Source organism: Vulpes vulpes, chromosome 11 (assembly GCF_048418805.1).
Source record: "Vulpes vulpes isolate BD-2025 chromosome 11, VulVul3, whole genome shotgun sequence".
In the NCBI taxonomy this organism is placed as follows: Eukaryota; Metazoa; Chordata; class Mammalia; order Carnivora; family Canidae; genus Vulpes; species Vulpes vulpes.
The window spans coordinates 28,117,530-28,135,733 of record NC_132790.1 but is presented as its reverse complement, the minus strand read 5'-3'; the positions used below and the strand labels follow the sequence as shown (position 1 = coordinate 28,135,733).

The 18,204-nt window shown below is 56.4% G+C and overlaps 1 protein-coding gene across 2 annotated transcripts; it reads right to left on the bottom strand.

Annotated features, from left to right (window-relative positions):
- Window positions 1-776: 776 nt before the first annotated feature.
- Window positions 777-16,501, bottom strand: TSKU (tsukushi, small leucine rich proteoglycan). 2 transcript variants are annotated; one of them, XM_072725965.1, is made up of 2 exons: window positions 16,294-16,501; window positions 777-5,367 (listed from the first exon to the last, which is right to left on the bottom strand). In XM_072725965.1, exons 1-2 carry the CDS (start codon window positions 16,472-16,474, stop codon window positions 4,286-4,288), a joined length of 1,263 nt encoding a protein of 420 aa, XP_072582066.1. In that variant the 5' UTR covers window positions 16,475-16,501; the 3' UTR covers window positions 777-4,285. The 2 variants fall into 2 exon arrangements, with proteins under 2 accessions (XP_072582066.1, XP_072582067.1); XM_072725966.1 differs by lacking the exon at window positions 16,294-16,501 and adding an exon at window positions 15,046-15,352.
- Window positions 16,502-18,204: the final 1,703 nt, after the last annotated feature.

Sequence of the window (18,204 nt, the reverse complement as noted above, 5' to 3'; positions counted from 1 at the left end):
TTTTGAATGAGTCCCTGTATTGCCATTTTACACTGGGTCTAGCAAATTATGTAACTAGTTCTGAAGCACAAAATCCAGGTCATGTGCCATGCGACCTTGGGCTGCTCTTCTCTGGGTCTCAGTCTCTACATTTTTGATACAGGGCTGGGGGTGGGGGTGAGCAGATGGGGGGATGGAAGGAGGGAAGGACATTGATTTTGGTCTTTGTTTTTTCATGCTCTATTACGTAGAATTAATGATCTGATTGGAGATACTTAGAGTTGCATAACTTCCCTGATTTATTTTCAACAGAAAAATAAATAGAACCCAGTGTTTTTTTGTTTTTTTTTTTTTGTTTGTTTGTATGTTTGTTTTTGGTTTCTCAGAGCACCTCTGCCCTTTCTGACATGTAGAATCTGCACAGCTGGCCCAGCCACTGAAGTAGGACATGCAAGAATGACTCAAAATTGATCAGATGAAGCCAGGCCCAGGCTGTACCCTCATCTGTATGGTGACAATATTACCTGGGGCAGCTGTGGTGAGGAGGAAGTCGTATCTGTACTCCAAGTCCAAGGTGTGTCTAGTAAGTGGCAGCTGTATTATTAGTGAAATGCAAGGAAATGTTTGTGAACCAGCCTGTGACATGATGACAAACTGTGCCTCGGTTGTCTGCTCATCCCTAAACTCAACTGATGTGTACTGAAGGCCTATTCTATGTTTGGCACACAGAGCAAAGATCTTGTGGGTAATTGCTCTGCAACTCTACAATCCTAAATCTTTATGAAATTCTTCAGTCATTTTTTAAAAGATTTAATTCATTTATTTGAGAGAGCATGAGCAGGGAGGAAGGGCAGAGGGGAGGGAAAAGCACACTCTCCACTGAGCAGGGAGCCCAATGTGGGGCTTGATCCTAGGATACTGAGATCACCACCTGGGCCAAAGGTGGACACCCACCTGAGCCACCTAGGTGCCCCAAATTCTTCGGTTCTGAGTCCATTATCAAAATATGAGTCTAAGACTACCAGATTCTGTAATCTATTTCCTAAATCTATGGTTGAAGCAGGGAATAAGCATTTATGGAGTGTCTATTTTGTGCCAGGTACTGTGCTTGATGCTTTATGAACGTTACTTTATTTATGCCTACAGTCCTGTGGAGGGAGATATTTTCACCCACATGCTCCAGGCTCAGAGAGGTAAAGTGATGTGGCCAAAGTTCCACAGCTGGTTTGAGACAGACCCAAGATTTTAATTAATCCTTTTCTGCGAATCCCCAAAACGGAATCTTTGTACTCATCTCTATAATTCTGTAAGATTCTAATGTCTTCATTCTTGGCCCCATGATCCCAGGAGGACAGGGTGCGGCCGCGCGAAGGCCTGGTGGTCAGGGGATGGAGATGCTGGCCCCCTTCCCCGCCCCCCAACCCGCGCAGGCCCACTTGGGCCTCCCCGGCCCTGGCGCCGCGACGCCTCAGACCGGAGCCGTCTGGCCATGTGTGGCCACATGGTGGCGCTGCAGGCCGGGAGCCTCCGGAAGGGGCGTGGACGCAGGGTTAGGTGAGGGCCGCTGGCCCGCGGGGCCTCGGCTCTCCCGAAGGTTTGCGGGAGGCCAGGGCTGAGGGATGGGCGGGGTAGTGCCCGCACGGGAAGGAGGAGCCCCCCAGTGTGACGGTCCCATCCTCACCTGTGGCTGCAGGCGTGAAGCTGCAGCCCAGGGCAGAGGTGACCTACCCCAGAACTTGTCTCCTGCAGGAGGCCTGGCCTCCCCATCCTGCCTTCAGCACTGCTTTGTCCCCATTGTAAAGACACTTCTGATCCGTGACCACCCCCTCTTCAAGGAGGACTTTGGCCCAGCCTCACTGGGTTCAAGTCCCTAGGATCCCTCCCCTGCCCCTTCATTTGAAGGCTTTCTCCTAAGAGGGGATGAAGGAAGGCTGGAGAACCAGTCTGAGGACTGTGAGTGCTGGGGTCTCGTCCTGATACCTACTTCCATGTTAACCGATGGGTGCTAGCCTCCTGCTCCTGGAGCCCAGCCTGGGTGGGGGTGTGTGGGGCGCAGTGGCAAGTGACACAATAGGCTAGCTTCCCAGCCCTACCCACAGCCTGAGTGTTCTGGGTTCTGTGCTATTGTTCACCCATAACTCCCTCCTCCTGAGTGTCCTCCCCCTCTGTCCAGGTCCACTTGGCCTTCTCAGCTCTGTGGACCAGTCTCCTCCAGGAAGCCTTCCTAATTCCATCACAAGGCTCTCACAGCTCCCTGTGCAGCTCTTGCGGTCAGGTACCTTCTGTATGTCCTCACTTACACTCCAAGGACATGAATCCCTTGGCACAGAGTACATATCAGAAAAAAACTTGTCATTGTTGGTGATGGATGGTCCCACAGACCTTGGCTGGTTAGAGGGGACAACTGATAGACCTCAGAGCCATTCAGAGGAGCTGGAAGTAAGTTCCCTGTGACTGGAAGTATGCACATGGGAGTTAGGGTGCCACAGCAGGCAAAATGCCAAGAAGGACCAAGTACTGCTGGAGCTCAGATCAGGGAGGGGAAGGGGGACCTTGGGGAAAGCTTCTGAGGAGGTGGGAACTGGGTCTAATAGAGTGGGGAGCAGCTGAGAGGCAGGGATGGGGGAAGGGCAGGGCCCATGACAAGGTCATGGACTTGAGGCAGCAGGGAGAGGGGAGAGAAGGGTAGACAGGGTGCAAGCCACAGTGAAAGGAGCAACCCATTCCTGAAGGACTTCCTCCTCATATCAGCACACCGTTCAAATCCTGTGAGGTTGCTGGGTTTTTCTGGAAGAACAGGCTACCCAGGGCACATCTGTGGATGCGGGTGCAAGGATGGAAAGAGGGACTGTTTGTAGTGTTTATTAAATCAAGGACCGGGTAGGTGTAGGGTGGGCCTGGTGGGGGAGGATGGAGCTCTCACTGTCCTGTGGGCATCTCTGTGGGACCAGCCCACGGAGCCCCAATGGGCCACCTATGCCTGGCTTCTCCCCCAACACCTCCTCCCGCAAGGCATCCCCAGGACACAGCATTACAAAAGTGAACAAATGCAATGTTTTCCTTCTTTTACAAATGACACGTTTCCAGCCCCTGCCGGCAGGGGTGGGGGGATGGGGGTGGTCCAAGTGACAGTCCATTACAAAGGCAACAATTTTTATAAAACAAATACTAAGGAAAGAGCCCAGGGCTGGGAAGTTGAGATGCCACCTGGGCGGAGCATAAACACTGATGGGGGTCCCCGCCTCCTGATGGATGGGTGAGATAGGGCCTTGGGCTCAGAGCTAGTGGGAGGCTGAACCCAGGAGGCCCCTTGGGGTTTCCAGAACTTCATTGACTTCCAAGACCTGGGTTTCGAAGCAGTACCTCAGGGGTCACTGGATGCATTTTCATTCTTGACACTGGGGGACCCCATGCCAGAGTGGGGAAACTGGTAGGCCTCGAACTGGCTTGCCTGAAGCTTCCAGAGACTCCGTGGTGACCTGACTTAACCAGTGCCACACAGCTGGTTATGGGGCCCAGGGTCCCACCTCCGAGGTCCTTGCCTGTCCTGGGATGCGGGAGCCCGGGAAGGGGACAGAGGGCATGACTTAGAGAAGACAGAAAAGTGAAAGGGCCTCCCTGGGAGGCAGGGTGCTGGGGCCGGTCATGCCTCTGCTGCATTACCTCAGATTAGCCATGTTCCTTTTCTAGACCTCAGCTGCCCCCTTGGTTGCGAGGAGGTGCACTTGGTATTTTTTTCTAGTCCCTTCCATGACGAAGGTTCTACCCAGGTTCTAGAGGAAAAGAAAAGGAGGAAGAAAAAAAAAAAAAAAAAAGAAAAGGAGGAAGGAGGCCTCGTGTGCCCAGAACAAAGAGAGGGACTGCCTTGTAAAAGCCGCCCCTGCCCATGTGACTGGACTGCAGGCCCGAGGGGATGCTCAGCTGTGGGCCTGACCTCAGCCCTGCAGCAGGGGCTCTCTTCCACCCTCCTTCTGTCACAAGTCAGGCTGGCCCAGGCCTGAGGGAAGGCACTTTGGGGACAAAGTGGGGAAGGACAGCAGGGGACTGCTGTCTGGTTTGGCATCAAAGACTTTCTCCTTATGGTTTGGGGGATGACAAAGGGGGCAAGACTTTGCTCCTGGGTGTTGGTCCCAGGTCCAAAGCCTCCCCCTGGGTCCACAGCTCTTTTCCAAGGATGCTGCCACACGGGCCTGCAGGGTCTCCCCCACCCCCGGCATTGGCGTTGGCACATGAAAATATAAGTTACCCAGGACCTGAGGAAGCCCAGGGCAGCAGTTTGTTCTGTGGCCCCAGGCTACACCATTCGTCACAAAGTGTTGGAGCGCTCAGCAGCCGATCCCTGGGCATCTCTGCAGTGCAGGGCCACCTTGGGGCTAGAGCCAGGCTGCCGGGGGTAGGCGCCCTCCCGCACCAGCCGCTGGCACCGCATACCCTGGCCCACACTGATGCTCTGCAGTGCCGGCAGGTGGATGAGCAGCGTCTCGGGCAGAGGCAGCAGGCCCGTGCCTGACAGGTCCAGCTCCTGCAGGGAGCCCAGGCCTGAGAATACCTCAGCTCCTGCCCACTTGAGTTTAGGGTTGCCTGACAGGTCCAAGACCTGCAAACTCTGCAACTCACGAAAGCCATAGGGCGCCAGCTGGGGGAGGCCTTGCAGGCTGCCTAGTGACAGGTGTGTCAGGCCCGCCAGCCCCCTGAAGGCACCGGGGCCCACGGCAGCCAGGGGATTGCCATCCAGGCTCAGGTAGCGCAGGGGCAGGTCCCGGAGGTCAGGGATGGTGCGGAGCCGGTTCCAGGCCAGGTTCAGGCTCTGGATGGTGGGTGTGGGCAGGCTGGCCCCCGCAGGGTGGGGCACAAGGCGGTGGATGAGGTTGTGGGAGAGGTCCACGTGCAGCGCCCGGCCCTGGCTGTGGGTAGTGAAGGCCGACACCGAGACCTCCCGGAGCCGGTTGTGGCTGAGGTTCACGTCGCTCAGGGGTGAGCTGGTGAAGCTTTCCGCCGGCAGGGCTGCCAGGCCGTTGTGGCTGATGTCAAGCGACTCCAGGTAGCGAAGGCGGGAGAAGGCGGTGGGTGAGATGCTGGTGAGCAGGTTGTGGCTGAGATCCAGCCCAGCCAGCGTGGTATAGCCTGGCCCTGCCAGCACCGACTCATTCACGGTCTCCAGCCGGTTGGAGGACAGGTCCAAGTGGGCGGTGTCCAAGGGGATGGGCACGGGCACGATGTGAGGGCCCAGGCCACTGCAATCCACGCGGGTCAGGCTGAAGCTGTCGAAGAGGCCAAAGGTCTCCACCTCGCACTGGCATCCAGGGAAGCATGGCCTGGTCGTCTGGGCCCCGCTCACAGCAAGCAACAGCAGTGGGGGCAGCAGCAGGGGCCACAGCATGGTGGGGGCTGGAAAGAGAGCCACAGGTGAGGGACGGGAGCAGGGACCCCATACCAGATGGTTCTTACCCCACCACAAAAGACATGAGCTGGCCTGTGTAGGCGCAGCTGAAAGGTGCCACCACTACCTATCCTCCCAGGATTCCTGGCCTGGAACACTCTTCCTCGTGTAATTCCTGGTCCCCATTCCTCTCTGGCCTTGGTCTCTCCACCTGTATGGTGAAGGGGTTAGGCCAGATTGGTGGATTTTAAACTGGAAGCAGCAGAACACTTTCTTAAAAAAAGATTAGCAGGTAAAAGCAGGCATGTTCTGGCTGATGTGATGGTGGGACTTGGAACTTCCAGGCCTGTTTACAACCCTAGTGGAAATCTCCTGGACTGGATGGGTCTTTGGTCTCCCTCTCCAGCCCTGATGCGCTAGGGTCCATGGGCTGGTCTTGCTCCAGATCCTAGCGGGGAGGGGCTAGGGTGCTGGGGGCCATCCACCCCTGCCGCACGTGTTGGGTGCTGGGGGCTGCGCTACCTGCCTCCTGGTACACACTCCCCCTGAACCTTCATAATTACAGGAACCGCAAGGCGGCTATTTCTATTGCCACTTCATGAAGAGAGAACGGAGATGCAGAAGGTCCAGAAAGCTATGCACAGCCACATGTACGGGGGGGATGGACCCAGATGGAGTATAGAGGAAGCATGACTCACTGTCATGGTTTCGCAGGGGCTGAGCCATGTCTGAGACCCACAGGCCATCCCCCGAGACTGAAGCCTCTCCCTGCAAGGGGGGCCTTCAATAACCATCCCCATGCTTCCCCTTTTGTGGGTAACAACAGCTGAATCCCTAGGCTTAAGCCCCCTCCCTGGCCTGTCCTCTAGATCCACGCAGGATCCTTATTCCAACTGGGGACCCTGTGTCAAGACATCCAGATGGGCTCTGGGGACACCTGTCCAAGCCTCATTCCCCTTGCCCTGTCCCTACCCACAGCTGATACACTCTTAACGCCCCTTTGGCCCTTCCTTTAGCCCAGGGCAGGCAGCTGGGCTGGTTCCTTCATTGTACTGATGAAGAACTAGAGGCTCAGAGAGGAACAGGGTTTTAGCCCAAACTAATAAAAGTAGGACAGGATTAGAACCCAGGCCTGCTCAATCCCAATTCCCCTCTTTTCATCTGCTTTCCTCCAGCAGGACTGGTCAAGTACCCAGCGGAGATAGTCCCAAGAGGCGCTTTTCCCACTGACACATGCTATGACGCAAGCCACGTCCCTTCCTGGCCTCAGTTTCCCTCCTGTACAATTGTAACAGGAGCTGCCAGCGACACCAGCACATACATTGTCACATTCATTCCTCACACCCACGCATGTCTGTGTGACCCAAAGCCTGAGTTCATGCCCACTGCAGCTCCAGGGACAGATGTGCTGAGGGAGAGGCTTGCAGGGGGATGAGGGAGGGTTGACTAGTAAAAGCCTCCTACCACAAAGTCTGGGGCTGCCTCCTCCTGCTACACAGTGTCCACTCCACCCAGGGGACAGAAGGCACCTAGCCTCTCCCCAGCAGGTCTCTTCATTTGGGGTGGCCCTGCCCCCCTGCCCAGTCTCCCCTGACATCCCCCCATCCCTCCCACTGGCCCTCGGGGAGGGAGCAGCTAGATAGCATTACTGGCCCTACATGAAACTTTAAAGGGGCAGCTATCTGATCTGCACTCTGGCTCTACAGGGAGCAGCGAGAAGTGGGGCTCTTCTCTCTGCCCCCCCTTCATGTGGGCCTCTCCTCTCCCACCCCTTTCTTTTGTAGAGTCCAATTTGAGGATTAAACCCGGCCCAGGTGCATCCTGGACTTGGTCCCAACTGAGACAGGACAGAGTGTTCCAATGTCTGGAACCAAAAGAAAAATATTGAGTTACTCCAAGCCCCCTTTGTTCTGCTGGTTGAACTTCTCACCACAGGGGCTCATTACTACCCAGAGCCCCACCTTCCCTGCCAAAGCCATCTGCCCATACCCACCTTCCTGGGGTTTAAACAAACACAGCACACACACAAAAGCCCTGAGATTACCCTTTGGTTCCCAAAGGTGATTATACAATGTGCTTATTAAATGCCAGATGGCCCCCTCGTGAGCTCCTGCTTATGTAACCCGCAGCCCGAACACAGCCCAAGCCCTCTCCTCTAGAGCAGGGGCTTCTCGTCGCCCTCCCAGGCCTCCACCTGTCCTCTGCACTACAAGGCAATAATTCCTGCCCTGCCCTCTTCACATGACGTGACTCAACTCCCACCAAAGGGCAATGCAAACTGTGAAGAGCTGTGCACCAGTGCAAGATGGTCATACCAAGCCACTGGAGATAGGGCAGCTGACTTTGTAAAGGGGGCAGTAGTGCAGGTGGAGGCCCACCTGTGTACCTGTGCTTGTGCCTGTTCCTGGAGCACCCTGGACGAGGCCCGTGCCCAGCCCTGTACAGCGGCCACCTCGGCCAGGGCCCCTGTTCTGTGCCAGGCCTGGACATTCCCAGTGGCAGGTGGTTGGAGCCGGTGACGACGGGCTAGGGCTGGACTCACATTCTCCCCCACGTCTGCAGCTACTCCTGGAGGTCAGCTGGTGTCTGTTTTAGAGGACATGGAGGATGACACAGGGGAGGTGGGCAGAGACTGGAACTGTACCAGGCTGCAGTAACCTCACAACTGGTTCAAGTGGAACGCACGCTTCCGTACTTTGCTGGGAAAGGAGGAGGGAGGCGCCATGGTCTTTAATACTCAGTGGCTCTGGGGGAGCAGGGGGGCTTTCGTGAGCTCGCAGCAGAGCCCTGAGGTCTCTCGGGGGGTGCGGTGGGGTGGGGTGGGGGGTTGGAGATGGTCCCAGGCAGTCAAGAGAAAGGAGAAATCCCTGAGATGCCTTACCACTGTGGAGGCGTGGGCCAGTGTCTGAGAGTCAGGGTCCCTGTCCTGAGCAGAGGAAGTCCCTCCTGGGGTAACATCAGGAGGGGTACCTTTATAGGAGTGTCTCAGAGATGCTAGGGCCTGGCACTGTGGCTCCATGCCCTTAGCCAAAGGCTCAGGAGCCAAGGGAAAGGTGGAACTTTCTCAGGGGTAGACTGAGGGAAGATAAGGAAAATTCTCGCCTTTATAGCTCTTTATAGTTCATAAAAGGCCTTTGCTCATTTGCTGCCACGAAGGCTATAGTGTGGGATATGCAGCCTGGCACCTTAGTGACGAGGAGGCTGTAGCCCACTGTGGGATGATTTTCCATGGCCCCCTGGCAAGGTGGTGGCAGCCCATGTTCAGGCTCTGGTCTCCTGATTCTGGCCTAGGGTTTCCCAGCCCACTCAGGATGTCTGCTGAAGCCTCCTGGGCATCTTACGGAGTCCATAAAAATCGTGCTCAGAAAAGTCGGCGGCCTCATAGAGGGGGCTGATGCCATAATGCTAGGTATCATAAGGATAAATTGCATGTCTAGGAAAATTATAACTATCCATTTAAAAAAAAGAAAAACAACCAACCCAAATCCTAATTCTGGAAAGTCTAGAAGAAAATATATCCACCCAACAGTAGTTTTTCTTTAGATCGTAGAACTTTGAGATATTTAAACATGTCATAATCTCTTTTTCTCCCCCTATTTCCTCTCTTATGGTGGAAATATATATAAACCACACTGAGAAACACACTAATGAAGCCTCCTCAAAGACCATGGCCATCTCTTTCTCTGATCTTGGCTAGCCATGATCTCGGAGTCTCAGTCTCTCCATCTGTAAAATGGAGAGGTAAATAGCTACTTCACAGGACTGTCACGGAGACGAAATAAAATGGTGACAGTTAGGCACCTGGCAGGATTCTGAGCACATGGGGAGACTGCAGTGTGGACCACCCTGTCTTCCTCCACGGATAGGGAGCAGGTGTGTGGTGGGGGGCAGCAGGTGGCCCTGACCCATCTCTCTTCCTCCTTCCTTCAGCACACGTTTGAAACATGTCAAAGCTCTTATCGGCACCCTCTGGGAGAGCAGTTCTTTCCTGGGAGGCATACTGTTTTTCAACAGGGCTGCTGGATCGGAGAAGGCATGAGCAATGTGAGTTCCCCTGGACAGAAACCACCAGCCTCAGCTCCGTGAAGAGGAAAGATCTTCAGAGAGCCAGAAACCTTGGACGCTAACTTGCAGTGAAGACCAGGTGAGTCACTTTACCAGTCCGGACCAGTTCCTTAGACTGAATTTGGACTGGTGATGGTGGTCCCATCAGCTTCGGAGGGAACGGTTGTGAAGATGAGACTTGGAAGCTGAATATTCCCATAGAGAAATGAGGCTCCAGGGAGGCGGAGGCCACATGATGGAAAGATGATGTCTTTTGATCCTACCTACAGCCATACCACACTGTGGAGGTCACTGCTCAATCACAGCACTGCCTCCTAGGGAACCGCACTGGGCCTCAGAGCTTTTCCTGACGTGGTGCTCTAGGAGGCCTCTACCCACTGATCAGGGTTGATGAGAACTGTCATCCTGGGATCAATTCCCTGATCTGAAGGACCTACGATGCTGGGAACAGGAGTCACATGCCTAACTGGGCAACTCTGGGAAGTGACTTCCTCTCAGCCAGTTTCCTCACCTAAGATGGAGACAACCCCTTCCTCCAGGAGTTGCTGTGAGGACCAGAGACCACAGTGCCAGGACCTGATGGATGAGCCACTGAGAGTGCTTATGCCTCTCCTAGGCTGTGTGGTAGGAGCCCCCCGGGAGCCCCTCCCCATCCCCTTCCCCACTCTCCGGGGGCTGAAGGGGAGGCAACAGGACAACTGTGCATGGCGACAAGCACCCGCCTGGCCTGTCCACATCTATGGACACATCCCCTCTCCTCTTGGAGTCTCAGCTCCTCTGGTTTCGCCCAGACAGTGCAGCTCCAGCGTCTCAGGAGTTCAATTCGTGCCAGAAGCATTTACTCAATCTCTCTTAAGTACAGGTGCTGTGTGAGGCCATGTGAGGTGTATGTGGGGTGAGGGTGGAGGTACCAGACCTCACAAGGCTTACAGACCAGCAGTGGGGACAGAAGGGCAACCCAGGACAGGGTCACTAACACCTGCCTTGGCCTCTAGTGCTGGGTGTACCCCCATTGTGTGACCCTCAGAGTTTTATTTCTTTGGGCCTCAGTTCTCTCACCTATGTAACAGTACAGACTCTGCCTCCCTCTGGGACCCTGTGATCTACCCCGGGAAGAAAGGGAAAGGCAGACAGGTGGCCATCATCGAAGGCAAGGGAGGAAAGGGATCTTTGGCCCAAGATGTAGCCGTGCTTTTCCAAACCCCAACCTGCAGATAAAAGACCCTGATCAGCCTGGTTACAGAACACACAGACTTTACAACCTGCCCACCCTGGGTTTGGGGGGCATAGCATAAGGTCCTCTGGGCAGGGGCCAGGAGTTATTCCTTGATGGAACCACTGTGACTCTAAGGGAAGTTTGCTGATGGCCCTGTGAGGTCAAGAGACTAAATCGTGTGGCTATTTACTGGCAGACCCCTGGAACGTCTCCCTACTGTGACACCCCAGGCCCTGCTAGGAGAGCCTCCAGGACAGCTTTGGTTACCTCACTCCCCTTCTCAAAAACCTCCCAACTTCTTCTACCTCCAGAAATCAAGTTCACTGTGGCACAGAGGCACCTGCAGGCTGTCCTCACAGCCCTCCCTCCCCGAGCTGAGCCCCTATCTTGATGTGAACCTACGGTGGTGAGCTCTGCAGAACTCTTTGCCCTTGCTTGCACTTCCTCCAACTCAGAGAATTCTGAGTGGGGAACTGCAAGGTCCCCCAGAGAGCACGAGTAAGAGTAACCGAGGGGGTAGTGACAACAAGGAAATGGCAGAGCAGGGCCCAGGACCCGGGTTCCGATGCCTGACTGCTGCCGGCAGTACCCTCATCCACCTGGCCTGCCCCGGCCCTGCCAGCAGAACAAAACCTGTTCTGTCCGACTCAGGCCCCGGAGCCACCTCTCCCACTCCGGCCTCTCCCACCATCCACGTGCCTCCTTTGGATGCATACTGACGACATTCTCTACCGTTATTTACCTGCCTGTCTCCTGGCTTGAAGTGTGAGCGGCTTGGGGCAGTGACTCTGCCTTCTTCACCTGTTCACCCCTTCCCCCTTCTGGGGACAGAGCCAGGCCTGGAGGCCATGGCAAACACTGTTGGATGAATGAACAGGCCAGTAATTCAGGATTAACTGCTGGACTCAGACCCAGGTGTAAATCCAGCCCCGTACTTCCTTGCCTTAGGCAAGTGTCAACCTTGTTGGGTCTCAGTGTTCTCAAAAGGGACAACAACACAGGGCTGGCCAAAGCTTCATGGGATGGTGTGTGAAACACTAGGCTCAACGTCTGCCTCATGTTAAGTGCTCGATGTGTGGTAGTCAATGATGCTGATGATTTATTAAGCTTCCAGAAGGCAATGGCCGTGTTATTCTTCTTAGGTTTTTCCCTTCCCAAGTACCCAGCGCAGTGCCAGGCACCCCAGCAGGTCTGTGACTGCTTATAGTAACATTCTCCAGGCAGTGTGTTGGTGTCGGCTGGCCAGGCCCCAAACTCCCTCCTCCTTCTCTGAGATCTATCTAGAACTCGGGGTTCTGGCTTAGGCCTGTCTAAGGCCCCAGGTGCCTGCTCCTGGTGCCACACCACAGCATTTCTGAGCCAAAGATTTGCCAGCTTCTCACGACAACTTCAAGGGGGAGCCCCTGGCATGGGAATGAGGTGGGTGGGAGGCTGAGCCTTGGGCTGGACCAGGGCCCTAGCACCCACCTGAGACTGCTCAATGCTGAGCTGCCTCCCACCCTGCTCCCTCGGCCAAGAGCTCACTCCAGCTGATGCCAATTTCCCCCAGGTGGAAATTCCATTAACATCCGCTCCATGCCCCAACATCACCACCCACTATCTCCCCTCCCCGCCCCGCCCAGCCAACCACTTAAGTCAGCTCTGGAAACGCAAGGCAGAAAGAATTTCAGGGCCAAACTCCTGGAGCCTTGAGGACTGGCTCTCCCAGCAGAATTGCTAATGCCACACATCTGTACAAACACGTCAGCTCACCACGCACTTCTACATCACCACCTCCTCTCTGCCTCATCACAGTCTTTGACCATGGGGATTACTCTATTTTGCAGATGGCTGGCATTATTCAGTGGCGTAGTAGAGGAACCAGGTCTCAAACCCAGATGTCTGAGCTCCAAATCCCTCATACCACTGTGACTCAACTTACAAATGGGCCCGCATGGGCAACGGCTACAGTTGATCGTGCTGGACTATGATTATGTTTACCAGTCTGCCCTCCTGTGAGCAAGGATGGGGTCAGATTGGTTTTTATGTCCTTGTAGCTAAGCACTGGAACTGGCATAAAGCAGGTACTACATGAAGATGTACCAGGCATTAAAATACTACTTCACCAAAGAACACCTCTGAACCTTTCCAATGCCTCAACTATGACCTGTTCGGTCACCCTGCAAGATCAGCAGGATAGACGGTACTGTATCTATCCTACAGCTATGTGAAGAGACCCAGAGAAGTTTGGTGATCTATCCAGAGTCATGCAGCCAGTGAGGACAGAGGCTGGACTCAGGATCCAGGTATTCTGACCCCCAGTGCCTGGCCTCCTCTATGACATTATCCCTGGTGCAGGTGGGCCCAGCAACCTTGCCCGAGGAGGATGTTCTACAGGGAAATGGGCAAGACTCCCAAAACTGTTTTCTCTGCTGTGAAAGGCAGCCTGTGTGGAGTCACGGGGAGGCAGTCTGGGGCAGAGGAATGGGTTTTGCAGCCAGGCAGACTGGGCTCTGACCCCAGAGTGCCTCTCCTGCTAGGAGGCTTACCTGTGCCCTCACCCCTGAGTCTAAGCTTTCATTTGTAACATGGTGAGAATTCTAGTATTGCTCCCAGCAGGTCACTGGGATGATTACACAAGGTAAAATGAAGACTTAGTCCCAGGGCTGGCACACATTGGTGCTCACTGCATGTGGGTTCCTGCCCCCCAATGGCTGCTTTCAGGGGCCAGGAAAGAAAAAGGAGCTGAGACAACAGAAGGTCAAAGATAAGGCAGGGGCAGAGCTTAAAGAATCCAAAATGTACCCAGAAGCCTTGGATTCTCTCCTAATGCACCATCCAGGGCCCTGCCTGGGCTACAAATGCTGGCTGACCTGGATCTATCAGGGAATTGGGAAGGGGTCTGGAAAGGTTGCAGAAGCCAAAGCAGGCTGAAGCAGGTGTGTCACCTGTGACAGAAAGAATCAGCAGCCACACCTGAGTAGATGGTCACGGTCTCCACTTCTTCCCCCACCAAGCCAGGCAGTTACCTCCCCCTGCCCAGGTTGGGCTCAGGAGGCTTCCTGGCCTGGACTGTTACAACAGCTTTATTCCTGGGCCCCTGCCTCTGATTGTCAGCCTTACTGTGTGCTAGAGTACAATCCCAACAGAAGAACAGGACCTCACCCCTGCTCCCACTTAAAACCTATCCTGCATAGAGAGCTTGCCAGACTAGGAGCCTATCACGCCTTTGCATCGGTTATTCCCTCTGATGAAGAGGACAGAGATGCTCTTTTCTTTGTCTACCATGCACCTGGGCTTTGTCCCCCTGGGCTCTCGTGGCTAGGACTACAGGTGAAGCTTGCTCTGCCTTTTTTTTTTTTTTAGATTTTTTATTTATTCATGAGAGACAGAGAGAGGCAGAGAGAGGCAGAGAGAGAAGCAGAGGGAGAAGCAGGCTCCATGCAGGGAGCCCAATGTGGTTCTTGATCCTGGGACTCCAGGATCACACCCTGGGCCGAAGGTAGGTGCTCAACCGCGGAGCCACCCAGGGATCCCTGCTCTGCCTTCTATTGTCAGTGCACTCCAACAATGTAAGGCAGACTACAAACCTCGTCTCATATTGTTAGCACATGTAAGTCACCATCCTATTTAACATTCACAACAGATTGGTGGTGAGACAGGAATTACTCTGCTCACATTTGAAGGATAAGAAGACCGAGAATCCGAGGTAAAGTTACTTGCCCAAGGTCACAGAGCTAGGAAGTGACAGAGTGGGAATAAAATCTAGGTCTTGGCTCAGCTCTGCCTGCAGATTGGTCTCCCAGTCTCCAGCACAGCCCACAAGCCAGAGGAAGTTTTCCTAGAATGACCAATCCTACCCTATTATGCCTGCTTAGACCTTCCAGCAGCTCTCTACCACCTGCAGGTTCAAATCCTGGCTCCTAGACCTGGCATTTAAGGCCCTCCTATTTGGTCCCTCTCTTCCCTCCCAGCTGAATTCCAATCCCCACCCCACCCCACCACACACCTTGCATCTTACAGTCTGCAATGCTGACCACCTCAGTACTGTGATCAGAATACACTGAGCCATATAGTGCTGCTCCCTCCCTGGGAGACACTTCCCGCCTCCTGGCATATTCCCCGGGCCTGCCTCTGCAGCTGCATTCCATCCTTCCTTCCTGGGCTGCAGGGGCTCCTGGCCCACCTCACTTCATCCCTCCCTAACTTCAAAGCTGTGGTTTGAAAGGAAAGCGCCAGGGGTTGCCTCCTTTCCAGGTGAATGGCTTTTGCCCCTCCTTCACATCTGCAGCATCCGCACAATTCTAGGTTAAAGACTGGGGCGGGGTGAGGGGGCAGGGAAAGGAAGGTGTTGGGGCTATCTCCGTGACCCAGGATCAAAGGCCCTAAAGACTCCCATCTCTGAGAGCTCCCTCTCGGGTCAGACCTCGGCTCCACAAGTCTGGACTTATCTGAAGGGTAGAGCTGTCAGGAAGGACTGGAGAAGTTCCTGAGTCACCTCCTCGTCCCGGCCAAGTGTGGGGCCGAATCCCGCAGCGCGGGGTACCCCGACTGCAAGCGGAGTTCTTTCGCCCCGCATCCAGGGCAGGGGGCCTGCGACTCCCAGAGGCTGAGCAACTCGCCCTGAGCAGGTCTGTGGGCCCGTGGCCGACCCACTGGGAACCAGTAGGTGCGGGGATCCCAGAGGCCGACGCCTCGTCACCTACCGGAGCCGAGGGCTGGCCCCCACCCCCGCCCCCCTCCCCCGCCTCCTACCCCCGCCCCCCCGGGGGCGGGACGCCGGCCAAGAGCAGATCTCAAAGCGGAGCAGCCGGGGGCTGGGGCCGGCCTCTCGCCGGGCAGACACGTCTCCCTCGGTCACATACACTCCCTCCGAGAAGTGCGGGGCGAGCAGCACAGCTGCCGTCTCCTCTCCCGCCTCCACCCCCCCCCCCGGGGCCCAGGACGGTCCGCTTACCTCTCCGCTCCCGGCTGGCTGGGCTGGGGTGTCGGGCACGCTCCGCCCAGCCCTGGCCTGGGCGAGTCCCCAAGCGCGGCCGACCCCCCCCGACCCCACCCCATCCCCTCGCGCTCTAAGGGCCCCAGGAGGTGCAGGAGGGAGAGGGCTGCCAGCGCCCCTGCCCGGGCTGCGGCGGGAGGGGGACGGGGCTGTTGCCGGAGGAACCAGGAGAAAAGTTTGAAGTCAAGTCGGGGGCCCGGGTGGACCGCAGGGGAGCGAGGAGCCGGGGCGGCGTCTGGCTCGGGGCGCGCACACACTGCACGGACATCAGCCCAGACACGTCGACAGGCACCACCACGTACGCGGACACACGACGCGCCCACCCACACCCACCACCGAACGCGGGCCCACAAGGCGTGGACACGGCACCAAACCGCCACACAAAGGCGCAGGCAGAGGCACGTCCCCGGGTCCAAAGCTACAAAGACCCACAAACGCGGGATGCACGTGTCCGCACAAAGACCCCGCAGGCGCCGGCCCCCAGCGCGCGCCCAGAGCCTTTGTCTCCTGGCAGCCCGCTCCCCTCGGGACGGGCCCCTACCCCGGCCGAGCCCTGGCGCCCCGCAGCCGCTGCCCGCGCCCCGGTCCTGGGAAAGTTGAGGGGCCCGGGGCCCGCCCCCAGACTTCGGCGCCGCCGGCCCGGATGGGGCCGCGAGGTCGGGGTCGAGCACCCACCTGGAAGCCGCAGCCGCAGCCGCCTCGGCGCGCTCACCCAGGCGGCCCGGCCGCGGGCCCTCGGCCGGCGCTTTTCTCGGCGCGGCGCGGCCCGCCCCCCGGCCCCCGCCCGCCGCCCGCCGCCGGGAACCCCCCCGCCCGTCCGGCGCCCAGCGGCGGCTCGGGCCCGCCGCCCGACCATCTAGGGAGTGTCGCCAAAGTGCCGGCTTTCCCGGCGCGCGCCCGCCCCGCCCCCCGCACGCCCGCCCGCGGAGCGGGAGCCGGCGCCGGAGCCGAGCTCGGGTTCCACCCCAGGGAGCGTCTCAAAAGTGCGCACGCAGCTCCCGCCCACTCCAGGCGGCCTGGCTCCCGGCTTCCTGCAACCAGCGGGGATCCCTGCCCCTCCCCCGGAGCGCCTGAGCCACCCAGCAGATGGCCGCGCGGTCGGGAACAGCTGGAGGTCGCGCGAGTGCGTGTGCGCGCGAGGGAAGGAGGGTGGGGGGGCGTCGGTGAGGAAGCGATCGGTGGGCGAGGGTTCCCTCCTCTGGAGTTCATCCCTCTCGGTTTTTTTTTTTTTTTTTTTTTTTTTTTTTTTGAGTGAGGAGTTGCCCGGGAATCTGAAACAGAGAAAGACTGGCTGAAGCACGAGGCCGCCGAGGGGCCCGGGCCAGGCAGAAAAACTACCAGGACAGGACAGGGGAAAGCGGCCACTTAGTTTTTCCGAAGGGAACTGTGGACTTCTGGTTGGATTTCTTTTTTTTTAAATTTTATTTATTTATGATAGTCACAGAGAGAGAGAGAGAGAGAGAGAGAGAGGCAGAGAGAGAAGCAGGCTCCATGCAAGGAGCCCGACGTGGGACTCGATCCCAGGTCTCCAGGATCGCGCCCTGGGCCAAAGGCAGGCGCCAAACCGCTGCCACCCAGGGATCCCCCCCTGGTTGGATTTCTAAGAAGGGAAACTGCGTGTGTGACTAGGCACCACTTATTCCTCCCTCTGTAGCTCATCCTCTCTTCACTCCTCTTTAAAGTGGTTATAAGGTCAGGAAGACATAAACAAAAAATCTCTTAAAAACGAGGATTAAGAGAGAAAGAGAAATTGCCTGATCGGTGCATTCCCTATGTGAGGTTGAGGCAAGGGAGGGGGGTGAGTTTGAGCCTCCCAGTCTGCACCCCTAGACCGGGGTGGAGGGCAGTTGTCAGGCACCCCAGAGGTATCTGGCCCTGGGGTAGAGGGAGGCATTGGTCTTGAACCCTGGACCTCCCAGGAACCCCCTGTTGTGGAGAGGGCCCTGGGGTGCAGAGATTGGGCAATGTTCCCCCTGCAGTGGCCCAGACTTGCACTCCCACTCTTTTTGCTCCTTATTTCCTTATTACTTTTTTTTTTTTGATTACAAAAAGTTGCTTGGGCTTGTATATATATGTGTCTGCCTGGGGAAGGAGGAGTGGAGGCCGCTACCCCAGGCCTCAGGGCAGCAAAACTGAATCTGCTACACAGAGAACAGAGTGCTCTTGCAAGTCCTCCCCTGCACCCAGTCACTGTGTGGGTCCAGTAGATGGTGCTCCCCTGGGCTGAGACCCCCCCAGACCCTCCCTGTTAGGGAGGTGAAGGGGAGAAGGCTGCTAGCCTGGTCTTACCAGTATGGGACAGAAAGAGCTCTCCTCTTTCCTCTGCCTCTGCGCATCATCCTCCCTCAATTAGAAGCCCAGCTGCCAGAATTGGGGAGGCCAGAGGGCCAACCAGCCGGACTTCTCATCAATCTTTGAAATTGTACCATAGACTCTTTTGCATCCAGTCACCTCCTCACAGTTGAGCTTATAGTAAATAGGCCGCTGAGATGGGACTCTGCATCCTCTATTCATTCTGTGTGCAGCCTGGTGCCCTCAGGAGGGGATAGAGCCCTTCCCAGGCCCCCCGTGGCGGCCTGGGGGTGG

Coding starts and splice junctions, on each gene's coding strand:
- TSKU (XM_072725965.1), bottom strand. CDS start 16,474: ATGGTCGGGCGGCGGGCCCGAGCCGCCGCTGGGCGCCGGACGGGCGGG. Junction 5,368..16,293: donor GCTGCGGCTGCGGCTTCCAG/GTGGGTGCTCGA, acceptor CTCTCTTTCCAG/CCCCCACCATGCTGTGGCCC.